Here is a 13,402-nt window from a genome sequence, read left to right as displayed (position 1 = left end):
GTCAGAATTTACAAAGATTTTAACTCTTGTTGTTTGAAAAATGTGTGTGAATGTAATTACTGATGTGTCCTTTCACTAGAAGATGCCATTACATAAATATAATTGTACTAATATGAACCAAACAAAGAAGGTAAGATGGTAATGATGAAATAGACTATATTCATGTTTGTGGATTTTAGATAATTATGAAATAGACTATATTAATGTCTTTTGGTGTTAAAACATTTGGTAATGAATCTCCATGACAAATCAACTCTTAGCTTGAGCAGATGTTAGGCTCTTTGTAGCTTTTTCTTTTTTATTGGTGAGGATTTGACACCGTCCTTATCATTCAGCCAGGATTTGAAATCTAAGAAATGGTAGTAATTTATTTCTGCTCTACCTAATAATTGTGTGTGATACTGTATTTGTTTTATATAAACTGTGTTGGATATTCACAGGGCCACTCTTCCTTTATGGTAAGTATCGGGCAATGCTGCATTGTATTATACACACACTTTGACCAATGTCCAGTGACTTGACCAGTGACCACCACCAGAGAATTATCTCTGATGTTATGTCCCGATTTTTAGTCAGTAGAAATGTATTAGGCGATTACCTCCCAAAACTACACTCACACTACAAAACCATACGTCTTTACTTTGCTATTTCATCCAGATATTCATTTGTATTGGAAATTGGAAATTATTATTTTCGAAAATGAAGAAAAAGGGAAAATCTATTAAATGTACAAATGAACATTGTAATACAAAACATTCTCTCTAGAATACTTTAATGCAATAATTATAACATTAGAGCTAAACAAAATATTTACATATGCTTTGTATTATCTGTAATTAACAAAATATAAGACATTGTTTAACACAGCATAATCATCAGTTCTTTTCTCAAAGTTTAATTGTTTCCAAACCAATTTTGGATTGAAATAGCAAAGAGAGTTATGTATGATATAGTTGTTTGCTTCTGAACTCATAGCATTTTACATGACCCAATGAAACATTTGATTCTCCCTTCCCCGATTTATAGTTTGATTGTTTGTGAATATATTTGATTGATGCATTAATGTTCTGAAGTTAGTCTTTCTGCGACCTTATGAGTCACTGAGATTTCTGTATGTCAAAATGACCTTGAGGGCTATTCTTTTAACCTTGAAGAGTCAACTGTTGACCTTGAAGTCTTCTGTTGACCTTGAGGGGTCTGCTGTTATGTCTGAAGATGACCTCATTGTCAGGGAACTGACCTAGAAGTTAAGCCTTACTGTCATATATTCATGACCCAGAGGTCATTAATTAAAAGTCAAAATGTCATATTGGTTGAAAATCCTGAAAGTCAGGCATGTGACCCAGAGGTCATACAGTAAGGTATTACCTAAAGCCCAGGTATTTGACCCAATAATACTATTATGTTACCTGAAAGTTATAAGTATGAACCAAAGAACCTATTTTTATTTAAGGTCTTAGATGTGATCCTAGGGTCATATTGCATTACATATGTCATGACTTTGTGGGTAATGCTATAGAAAAATGTTGCGGATTTGACCCAGAGGTTATATTGTGCCAGTTGAAGGTCACAAGTGTGACCTGTGTCTCCTCAGACCAAGTCTTTACCATATGAGAATTCAGTCAGTGATCACTGGACATGCACACACATTTGATTTCTGCTGCAATATTGTTGTATATAGGGGAGTCAAGCCTAGATATGTATCTTGACTATATTTACATATAGCAAACAAACCAGTAAGCTGTTAGTCCCATGTAGAAAGAACCAATTATCTTCTCCATGAATATTTATTCTACTTTATATGTTTACTTCATGTACATAGTTGTTCAGAATCCATACTTTGATAAACAATTAGTAGTCAATGTTTTTAGTTTTTGATCATAAAATTACTTTTGTATCAAACAAAATGTTTAATTTCAACAATTGTTAAAGGTACTTTTTGAAAAATGGAAAGCTAAAAGACATCTTATACATCAATAACTAAAGCTTTAGACATAGAAGCATTTAGTATATATATGGGAGGTAACTTTGTTTCAAGGGAGGTAACTGGTTCTTGTGTATTTGCTTAAGCCATGATATTATAACTAGTGTTTGGTATCAGTGTATTTGATATGGTGATGAACACCTTCCATTTTCCATTAGCAAAAATATTTTAAAATATATTAAAAATGTGAATGTTTTATAAATTATTTGGAGAATTTGGAGAGATATAGAGTTTGTTTTTATTATTTTACTATGTTATAAGTGCTATGGTCATTTAAGGACAATCCAATTAAGGTCAGTCATATAGTGCTCAAGAAAGCCAGAGTTCCTGAAGAAAAACAACAACAAAACTTTAGTCATCACATGGGGTCTATGCTAAATATAATGTAGGCCATCAATTTGATACCTAAAGATAGAAGTGTAGGGGTGAAATGGGGAACAGGGGTTGGCTTTTTAGAGTTTTTGTTTGTATTGTTGGGTTTTATTTTTATTTTCTGTATTTTTGTTTTTATTATTATTTATGAGTTTCTTTTGTCAGTCTTGTATTTCAATTACTGTGGTTTTTAACATATTAAAGCATGTTTGGATCTGTTAATTTGCGTTTGATTTGAAAAAAAAAAGTTTACTAAAATGAGAAATCTGATATCTCCATACACCCAACAGCTTCTTTTCCTTGTTTAAATACATGGTCAACATTGAAGAAAATATCAATTAGCAATAACCGTAGCTGCTACATTGAATCAGAACACCAATAACAACATCAAGTTAAAAGATTTAAATGAAAGTAAAAGATTTATCTGCACGATTATATTGGTTCTGAATGATCATTTATAATTGCAAGGTAGGATTCTAGATATTGTTCTAGGGTTTGTTTTATACAACATTCAAATTTAATATTTTTCTGAATTAGATAACACAAAATTTGATTTTAGAGTTTGCGTAATGTTCCGAGTAAAATTGTACTGCTGTATAATATTTAGTTGTAGTCATGCTAATTTGTACATAGTCAACCTATTCCGAATTTGCATATTACAGAGTTATCTGCACTTGCCGGTAGGTATTGATTGTGACGTCATGTGTTTGTGAGTGTAACATCATACTTTTCGGAGAAAATGATGTGAATTGTGCTCACAAAATAATGACGTAACAATCGATACCTACCCACAAGGGAGCTAACTCTGTAAAATGCAAAGACAGAATAGGTTGACCTTTGTCTGTCCATTCGCAATAGTACAGTTTTTGCATGAATATTTACGACCCCTATTTGCATGTTGTGATTGTTATAGCGTGGTTGTTTTTATTCTGATATTTGTATTTTAATTTTGGATATCAAAACAATCTTCATTTAATGTTATTTTTGAAAGGGGGAAAAAGGAAACAAAATCTTTTAGTTAGTATGAGATGCAAATTTTAATGATTATGTCTTTTTAGATATTTTTTGCTTTAAAACATATTGTATTGTAATCTTTAAATTTCCTAGTAATTATAACTATCTCTGTTTTTCAAATTTAGGTTTTGAATATTTAACAATGCATGAATTAATTGTACTTTTACTTTTGTTCTTATTTTATTATTCTAGTAGTTTTAATTTTGGTGGTTTAGACAGATATGAAGTATCTAATAGGGGTAATTTGCTTTGTTTGCACTTTGCAGAGATATTTAGAAATATATTACATCATTTAAATTTGCTAGCCACTACTATAACATCAAACAATCCTTTTACTGTGTGAATTATGGACCTAACCTTGTCTATCTGACACTATTGAATGTCTATTCACCGGTAAAGGTAAGTGAAAACAATATGGGCTGAATGTGACATGTCCGACACAGAAACGAGACACATTAGGGGTGTCAGAACATCGATCTTGGAGGAACTGGTAAGTCAGACTGGAATTTGTGGAGTCGATTGAATATAGAATAAATAGATCAACTCAAACGACAAACTTCCAAACGCTTAGAAATTTTTCCTGAAAAGCCGAGCAAGGGTCAGAGGGTTTGGAAGTTTGTTGTCCAAGTTGATTTATTCTTTTCTTTATATTTAACTCCAAATGGACACAACCATTTTCTTAGCTTATGTACAATTTGGAATTTATAATAATTTTTGATGTCATAATTTCCATAGATTTAGGTTCAAATTCAAATCTATGCTTATTGTATAGAAAGATAAGTTCTGAGTGAGGAAAAAAAATTGTTATTAAGTCACCTCCTCATGCATTTTTAGTCACAAATTCTTACTTGGGTCTGTTGTTTACTTACCTTTGTTTCAAGGCCAGTATGTCAAATCAAATCCACCAATGCTTGAGGTGTCCTGACCTTGTGATATGATCAAAGGTTGGTGGTCTATCTCAGTACTTTAACTTTTGTCCATTTCCAAATCCAGACACAACCTAAAACAGCCTTTATAGGACTGATTAGTTAGTGACTTCCATAACCAACCTAAATAACATCACAATAATAAAGAATTCAGTTGAAATAACAATGGGGAGGGCCTTAAAGTAAATGAAGCCGGAAATGACTTAATATCCTTATACTTGAGTTAGATATATCACAATTAAAGTAGGTTGATTTTTTTTTCATGAAAAAAATACCATTCGGAGTGATACAATATTAAAATATGCTATTTTCCTAAAAACTATTTTTTCGGGTATTGTTTAAGCTAAACATAATTATTATTAAATTAATTTTAAGAATAATTATAAACAGTAAAAAATGGAATTCATTTGACATTGATATCTTTAAAAAAAAGTTGTTTGATTTAATCATGGTTCAGCCTTGGCCCATTTAGATGTTCTGAAGTAGGAATGTTATCTTTGTAGCAGCTAGCTGATGAAAAGATGCTGAGTGACCCGGTCAATGGTTCTCCAGGTTTGGAAGTACTTATAAATATAAGCTTAGTGGTGTATATATATATATACCACAAGGTCTATATAGGACAGAAATAGAATCAAATTAGTTCACCAAGATAATATACAGCCAACCCAGGGGTAGGACTTGTTGAATTAATTGGTAATGCTAAAGTAGATGCTCTGAACATTTGATCAAATTAAATCAAAATTTAAAAAAAAATCAATCTTGTTTTTCTTTAAATTTTAAAATAGTTGAGGAAAATAGATAAAATAATGTGATGTTTTCAAATATACATAAATGTATGAGATTTGAAAAGAGAGAGAAAAGTGTGATTTGGAGGGAAATATGGTTAGTCTTAGGAGGAGGATGGCTTGGGGAAAAGGGGTGAGTGGAGAAGGGAGAAGTGTGACTAGGGGGAGGGGAAGTGTTAGCATGATGATGGGATGAGGGGGGGTGAGGGGGGGGGGGGTTTGAAAATGTAACTAGTGGGAGGGGAAGTGTTAGGGTTGGGAGGGGATAACTAGAGGGGGGGGGGGGGGGTGGTATTAGTCCAGAGAAGGGAGTGAATTGGGACAGGAAGTGTGACTGGGAAAAAGTATGAGTAGGGGTATGTGACAAGGGATAGATGTGATTGAGGAGGGGGACTAGTGTGACTTGGGGGCGGGTTGGGAGGTATGATTTGGGATTGTGAAGTGACAATTGGAAAAGTGAAAGTGTGAATATGGAGAGACAGAAGTGTGAATTTTAGTGGGGATTAAATGCTGAGTATGGACAGGGGAAGTTGTGAGACAGATGTGAATATGAAAGTTTGGAGATAAAGTGAGACTGTGTAACACTCTTAATGTGTATTTTGAATGAATAATGTTCACAGCCCAGATTCAGATTCCAATTTCAATTGTTTAAATAATGCTTTAAATTATGCCAAAACCAGTTCACCAAATACACCACACATAAGTCAATTTGAATCCTTTGGCCAGCCAATTAGTCCCTTATTAACATTTGGTTGATACGAAAAACTTAGTTTTCGAAGTCCGAATCGAGAGCTAGTAGAGCCGTAAAGATGGGCAATCATCCTAGAGAAGTGCCTGGACGGTGGGTGATGTCGCCTTGGCATTTCTTTTCTAACTCTGTCTATGATATATAACAGCCCTTTCTTATTTAGATAAGTTACTTATGTAATCTAATTACGAAACCTTATCTTGAACTCTTGACATCACGTTTCTGACAAATGTTACACTTATCTCCATTTTACAGACCATTGTCACTAATCATCACCTGACCCTATCAAGGAATTAAACTATCAGTGCCTTGTTTTGTTACAACTGTGGAGGGGGAGAAGTGGGGAGAAGTGAGACTGTGGAGGGGGAGAAGTGAGACTGTGGAGAGGGAGAAGTGAGACTGTGGAGGGGGAAAAGTGGGGAGAATTGAGACTGTGGAGGGGGAAGTGGGAGAATGAGACTGTGGAGGGGGAGAAGTGAGACTGTGGAGGGGGAGAAGTGAGACTGTGGAGGGGGAGAAGTGAGACTGTGGAGGGGGAGAAGTGAGACTGTGGAGGGGGGAGTGAGACTGGAGGGGGAGAAATGAGACTGTGGAGGGGGAAAGTGAGACTGTGGAGGGGGAGAAGTGAGACTGTGGGTGGGAGAAGTGAGACTGTGGAGGGGGAAAGTGAGACTGTGGAGGGGGAAGTGGAAAGTGGACTGGGGGGGGGAAGTGAATGAAGGGAGAATGGGAGGGGGAGAAGTGGGACTGTGGAGGGGAGAAGTGGGGGACTGTGGAGGGGGAGAAGTGAGACTGTGGAGGGGGAGAAGTGAGACTGTGGAGGGGGAGAAGTGGACTGTGGAGGGAGAAGTGGACTGTGGAGGGGGAGAAGTGAGACTGTGGAGGGGAGAAGTGAGACTGTGGAGGGGAGAAGTGGATGAGGGGAGAAGGAGTGGGGGAGAAGTGGACTGTGGAGGGGGAGAAGTGAGACTGTGGAGGGGGAGAAGTGAGACTGGAGGGGAGAAGTGAGACTGGAGGGGAGAAGTGAGACTGTGGAGGGGGAGAGTGAGACTGGGGGGAGAAGTGAGACTGTGGAGGGGAGAAGTGGACTGTGGAGGGGGAAGTGGACTGTGGAGGGGAGAAGTGAGACTGTGGAGGGGGAGAAGTGGGAGAGTGAGACTGTGGAGGGGAGAAGTGAGACTGTGGAGGGGGAGAAGTGAGACTGTGGAGGGGGAGAAGTGAGACTGTGGAGGGGGAGAAGTGAGACTGTGGAGGGGGAGAAGTGAGACTGTGGAGGGGGAGAAGTGAGACTGTGGAGGGGGAGAAGTGAGACTGTGGAGGGGGAGAAGTGAGACTGTGGAGGGGGAGAAGTGAGACTGTGGAGGGGGAGAAGTGAGACTGTGGAGGGGAGAAGTGAGACTGTGGAGGGGGAGAAGTGAGAGGATGTGAGGGGGAGAAGTGAGACTGTGGAGGGGAGAAGTGAGACTGTGGAGGGGGAAGTGGAAGTGAGACTGTGGAGGGGGAGAAGTGAGACTGTGGAGGGGGAGAAGTGAGACTGTGGAGGGGGAGAAGTGAGACTGTGGAGGGGGAGAAGTGAGACTGTGGAGGGGGAGAAGTGAGACTGTGGAGGGGGAGAAGTGGGACTGTGGAGGGGGAGAAGTGAGACTGTGGAGGGGAGAAGTGAGACTGTGGAGGGGGAGAAGTGAGACTGTGGAGGGGAGAAGTGAGACTGTGGAGGGGGAGAGTGGGGGAAAGTGAGACTGTGGAGGGGGAGAAGTGAGACTGTGGAGGGGAGAAGTGAGACTGTGGAGGGGGAGAAGTGAGACTGTGGAGGGGGAGAAGTGAGACTGTGGAGGGGGAGAAGTGTGGAGAGTGAGACTTGGAGGGGGAGAGTGGAGTGAGGGGAGAGGGAGGGGAGAAGTGACTGTGGAGGGGGAGAAGTGAGACGTGAGGGGAGACTGTGGAGGGGGAAGTGAGACTGTGGAGGGGAGAAGTGAGACTGTGGAGGGGGAGAAGTGAGACTGTGGAGGGGGAGAAGTGAGACTGTGGGGAGGGTGAGAAGTGAGACTGTGGAGGGGAGAAGTGGGAGAAGTGAGACTGTGGAGGGGGAGAGTGAGACTGTGGAGGGGAGAAGTGGGAGAAGTGAGACTGTGGAGGGGGAAAGTGAGACTGTGGAGGGGAGAAGTGGGGAGAAGTGAGACTGTGGAGGGGAGAAGTGAGACTGTGGAGGGGAGAAGTGAGACTGTGGATGGGGAGAAGTGAGACTGTGGAGGGGGAGAAGTGAGACTGTGGAGGGGGAGAAGTGAGACTGTGGAGGGGGAGAAGTGAGACTGTGGAGGGGGAGAAGTGGGACTGTGGAGGGGGAAAAATGAGACTTTGGAGGGGGAGAAGTGGGACTTTAGTGGAGAAGATGTGTGAAATCAGGTGTAAAACCGGATGGCAGGGGATCTAACAAGGATATGAGGGATTAGGGCTGGATTATCTGTACATGGTGATAAGGGTGGACTAAAAACAGCCAGACTGTAACTCTATAGATAACAGGGAGGGGGGATACAGAGATACAGAGGTAATACACAGGAGAGAGGGGTGGAGGGTTAAGGCTGGACTGGGTCTGAGTCAAAGATACAAAGATAATACACAGGAGAGATGGGCATAGGGTTAAGGCTGGACTGGGTCTGAGTCAAAGATACAGAAATAACAAAGGAGAGAGGGGTGTAGGGTAAGGCTGGACTGGGTCTGAGTCAAAGATACAGAAATAACAAAGGAGAGAGGGGTGTAGGGTAAGGCTGGACTGGGTCTGAGGCAGAGATACAGAAATAACAAAGGAGAGAGGGGTGTAGTGTTAAGGCTGAACTGGCTCAGAGATATAGAGATAATACACAGAGGAGAAGGGCATAGGGTTAAGGCTGGACTGGGTCTGAGTCAGAGTTACAGAGATAATACACAGGGGAGAAGGGCATAGGGTTAAGGCTGGACTCGGTCTTAGGCAGAGATACAGAGATAATACACAGGAGAGTTAGGCGTAGGGTTAAGGCTGGACTGGCTAAGAGATATAGAGATGATACACAGGAGGGGCGTAGTGTTAAGGCTGGACTGGCTCTCAGATATAGAGATAATACACAGGAGAGCGAGACGTAGGGTTAAGGCTGGACTGGCTCACAGATATAGAGATAATACACAGGAGAGAGAGGCATAGGGTAAGGCTGGACTGGGTCGGAGATATAGAGATAATACACAGGAGAGAGGGGCGTAGTGTTAAGGCTGAACTGGCTCAGAGGTATAGAGATAATACACAGGAGAGAGGGGCGTAGTGTTAAGGCTGGACTGGCTCTCAGATATAGAGATAATACACAGGAGAGAGAGACGTAGGGTTAAGGCTGGACTGGCTCACAGATATAGAGATAATACACAGGAGAGAGAGGCGTAGGGTAAGGCTGGACTGGGTCGGAGATATAGAGATAATACACAGGAGAGAGAGGCGTAGGGTAAGGCTGAACTGGCTCAGAGATATAGAGATAATACATAGATGAGAGAGAATCAACAGTTAGATGAATAGTGAAAACATGCTGTGGCTTGTATTGTACAAGAGCTGAAATGGTATCAGGAAAATATGTAGTGTTTAAAGCATGAGCAGATACACTGCTACATTGTACACAAGGCACTTCAGGGTCAATCACTTGAATGAAAATCTATGGATTCCTTGATGAATATCTAAGTCTTCTTAAATTAAGATGAAATGTATTTGTTCCAATTGACCTTGGACAAACTGTTAACATTCAGCTTTTGTAAGGTATGAATCAACAAGTGACAAGTCATTTTTGTAACCAATTTTAGACATTTCTTGGATAAATTATGATTCATCCAAATTTGAATCTATATTTTCTTGTCTTGTTTGGGAGAGACAATTGCAATCATTAAAGTGTTTACATAAAATTACATAACCGCAAAATAATTAATCATTGAGATCAAAACTCCAATTCATGAAACTTTGATACCATGCTTAAAAAAAAAATAGAAATGATGTTAAATGTTGATAATTATTTACTCATTAGATGCTGTAATTTAGCTGACAAGATCATTTGCCCCATAAAAAATTTCAAGGTAAAACTCATCACGCTGATGAATGTCTCTAGCTGTGTATATATGTACCATAAATGATTGGATCCATTCGCAATACTGCAAAAAGCCTTGTATAATGATTTTCTCAGTTTCTCTGTGATTTGGTTAATGTGATAGTGTATCAATAGAGGAGATCTAAATCATTTACTCAGATACGGGTTTAGTTCTCACTTGTTTTTAGGTGATTTACATTAAGATACAACAAAAAATATCTTATTTTGTATCCATGGTAATTGAATCTTCTTTATTTAGAATATTTTAAGTTGAAGACATCTATACGTAAAAACCAATCCAACATTGGTGAGAATGAGGATGTAGGAATTCTGATAACTTTGCGCTAGTATGCTGTGTTAGACATGTCATATATATTATTTATGATTTAAACATGTTAACAAGCTTCAATGAAAAACAAATTTTTGTCCTTAATAGTCTGCTAATGAAACTGGATGTGTTTGTATTGTTTGGCTCTGTCTATCTTGTTCATCCATCTGACTGTCAAACGTATCTGTCCATCTGTGTTTAAGGATATCTTTAGATGATAACTTGAGAAATTACAGATTTGTTGAAAATTCATAAACATCCGTTTGAGTTTTGGATAGACTACATAGGTCGCTGTTATTTTTTTATGAAAAAAAGATGTTTTGTTTAAAGTTTTAGCATATTAAGCAGTAAAGGAAAGGTTGCGGTAGTTATAGTCAAGTGACCTGGTAATAGCCATATGGCAATTCACAATATTCTATAATTAACTGCAGAATTTGTTACTTTCAATAGAAAATGTTCCCAATGCCTTACCAGATGAGTAAGGTGTTTTGGAGATTAGTAAGCCTAGATCAAGCTAAATGGAAGCTGGTTTTGATTAATGACCAGTTCTAGCTCTGTAATCAGTTAGTCTGACCACCCCTATAATCTAAACTGACCACTGCAGACCACTACTAATGAGACCTGCTCCAGCAGCCAGCATGTGCCTTCTGGCATACTGTGATGCCCTGCTGTATATAGATTTATATACATTTATATATAGCTGACATTTTCTAACCATTGTTAGTATATCATCAGATTGTTTCCACAGATTTGTAAGGCAGTCTATTGATAGACAGTTCCAGTTAAATATGTATTCCTAAGAGGTGATATCTACATGTTCCAGTGAGACAAATGTGCTTTCCAGAGACTTTTTGACATACGCATGGAGTCCATTGAGATTGATGGCATACATGTGTTCACAGACACATTTTCATTAAATTTGGTGTTCCAGTGAGATGAGATTTGGTGACATACATGTGTTCCAGTGAGATGAGATTTGGTGATATACATGTGCTTCAGTGAGATAGGATTTGATGACATACATGTGTTCCAATGGAATTTGGTGACATTCATGTGTTTAAGTAAGGTGACATTTGGTGACATACATGTGTTCTAGTGAGGTGAGATTTTGTGCCATACATGTGTTCCAGTGAGATGAGATTTGGTTACATACATGTGTTCTAGTGAGGAGAGATTTTGTGCCAGTCATGTGTTCTAGTGAGGAGAGATTTTGTGCCACATGTGTTCCAGTGAGATGAGATTTTGATATACATGTGTTCTAGTGAGGTGAGATTTGGTGACATTCATTTGTTCTAGTAAGATGAGATTTGGTGACATACATATGTTCTTGTCAGATGAGATTTGGTGACATACATATGTTCTTGTCAGATGAGATTTGATGACATACATGTGTTCTAGTGAGATGAGATTCGGTGACATACATGTGTTCCAGTGAGATGAGATTTGTCGATATACATGTGTTCTTGTGAGATGAGATTTGGTGACATACGTGTGTTCTAGTGAGATTAGATTCGGTGACATACATGTGTTCCAGTGAGATGAGATTCGGTGACATACATGTGTTCCAGTGAGATGATTTATGGTGAAATGCCGGTGTTCCAGTGAGATATTATTTCTGATGCCCTGGTACTTCGCTAAGATAATTCAATGAGCAAATCATGAGTGAGGGATGGATAAAGCTGTCGGTCAGAAACTGTAGGTGTCGGTCAGTAACTGGGTCAGTGATATAGGTGTCGGTCAGTAACTGGGCCAGTGATATAGGTGTCGGTCAGTCAGTAACTGGGCCAGTGATATAGGTTTCGGTCAGTAACTGGACCAGTGATATAGATGTCGGTCAGTAACAGTAGGTGTGGTCAATAATTGTAGGTGTGATAAATAACTGTAGGTGTTGGTCAGTAACTTGACCAGTCTATCGTCAGACCACCTGAGGAGCAGATGTTCTACCAATAATGTGGATGGAGGAAAGACTCATCAGTAACTATAAACTCTTGTGATTTCTTCATATTGATTTCTCGGCATCTGCTTCGTCTTGGAAATTGATTGATTGAAGTAGCAATCGTGTTTGAATTCTCTGAAATCCTCTTTGTTGTTAGGCCCTAAGAATTCTGTCAATGATACTAGATAATGTTTGAACTATGCTTTATATACTAATTAATAACATACTTCATAATGAAGCTTTATAGCATTGTAAATAATGAATGTTCAAGTGGGTTTTGATTTCACTAAATTTGCTGATTAACCCTAAATTGTGAAATTAAAACCTTCAGGCTTTGGAACATTACTTTCAATAACTGTATAATAAAATTTGCAACATTCTTCTATGTAGAGAATACATGATTAGTATCTTACAATACAAGGTTTATTTTGGTGCGAGACTTAGGAACGCCGAGATGACAAGGTTTTGCCGAGTCATCTCGGCTTTCATTTTCCATAGTGTTGGGAATCGGTTGTAAAATGGTAATCGATCATCGGTTTAGGACAATTTACTAATTATCGATTTTATAATCGGATACTATTTATAGAAAGCTCTCCTATATTTATATATTTCACCTTTTAGTTTTTCTGAAGAATTTTAAAAAGATATCCACTGAACGAACAGTCATGAAGAAGTATTTTTTTTTAATTCAAATTCTTGAGTATCTATGATGTTTAAAATATTTTGATATGTGATTTTGCCCTGATATATATCATAATAAAGGTTCAGAACAGTATGAGATAAGCATGAGTTATCTCCCATTTTAATAATCGATTATTACCTTTCATAATCGATAGTCTTTGGAAAAATCATAATCGATCGATCATCGATTAAAATCGAGAATCGGTCCAACACTAATTTTCCAGCACCAAAATAAAACTTGTATTATAAGATACTAACTGTGTCTTCTGTTTATCCTGCAACCAATATAAATTCAAAAGGAAAGTCAGTTTTTTACTTGGTTTCGCTCGAAGCGAGATGCTTTTTTGATGCGGAGGAAAAGATTCATTCACTAAACTGAATGAGAGTGTAAACTCCTTTTTATTTCCGTGGAAAATATATAAGCGCATTCGCAATCAGTACCAATAATTCTATTTAGAGTGCAATATCGCTGAAACAATATGGAAACACTCAAAAAACAATGATTACCCATCAAAGAATTACTTTACAATACATACC

At 38.6% G+C, this 13,402-nt stretch overlaps 1 protein-coding gene across 8 annotated transcripts in view; it reads left to right on the top strand.

Moving 5' to 3' along the window:
- LOC138307956 (diacylglycerol kinase delta-like) overlaps window positions 1–13,402 on the top strand; it is a 107,730-nt gene that overhangs the window by 43,528 nt on the left and 50,800 nt on the right. For 5 of the 8 annotated variants that reach the window (XM_069248898.1, XM_069248904.1, XM_069248897.1 and 2 more), the window contains one exon: window positions 441–458. The exons of the other annotated variants lie outside the window; for them this stretch is intronic. In XM_069248898.1, coding sequence (XP_069104999.1) covers window positions 441–458 — 18 coding nt within the window. The remainder of the gene's footprint in view (window positions 1–440; window positions 459–13,402) is intronic. 8 annotated transcript variants of the gene reach the window in all.

The sequence above is a fragment of the Argopecten irradians genome, chromosome 14 (genome assembly GCF_041381155.1).
Source record: "Argopecten irradians isolate NY chromosome 14, Ai_NY, whole genome shotgun sequence".
Taxonomy (NCBI): domain Eukaryota; kingdom Metazoa; phylum Mollusca; class Bivalvia; order Pectinida; family Pectinidae; genus Argopecten; species Argopecten irradians.
Note: the sequence above shows the minus strand (reverse complement) of the source record. Positions and strands in the feature narration are given on the sequence as shown.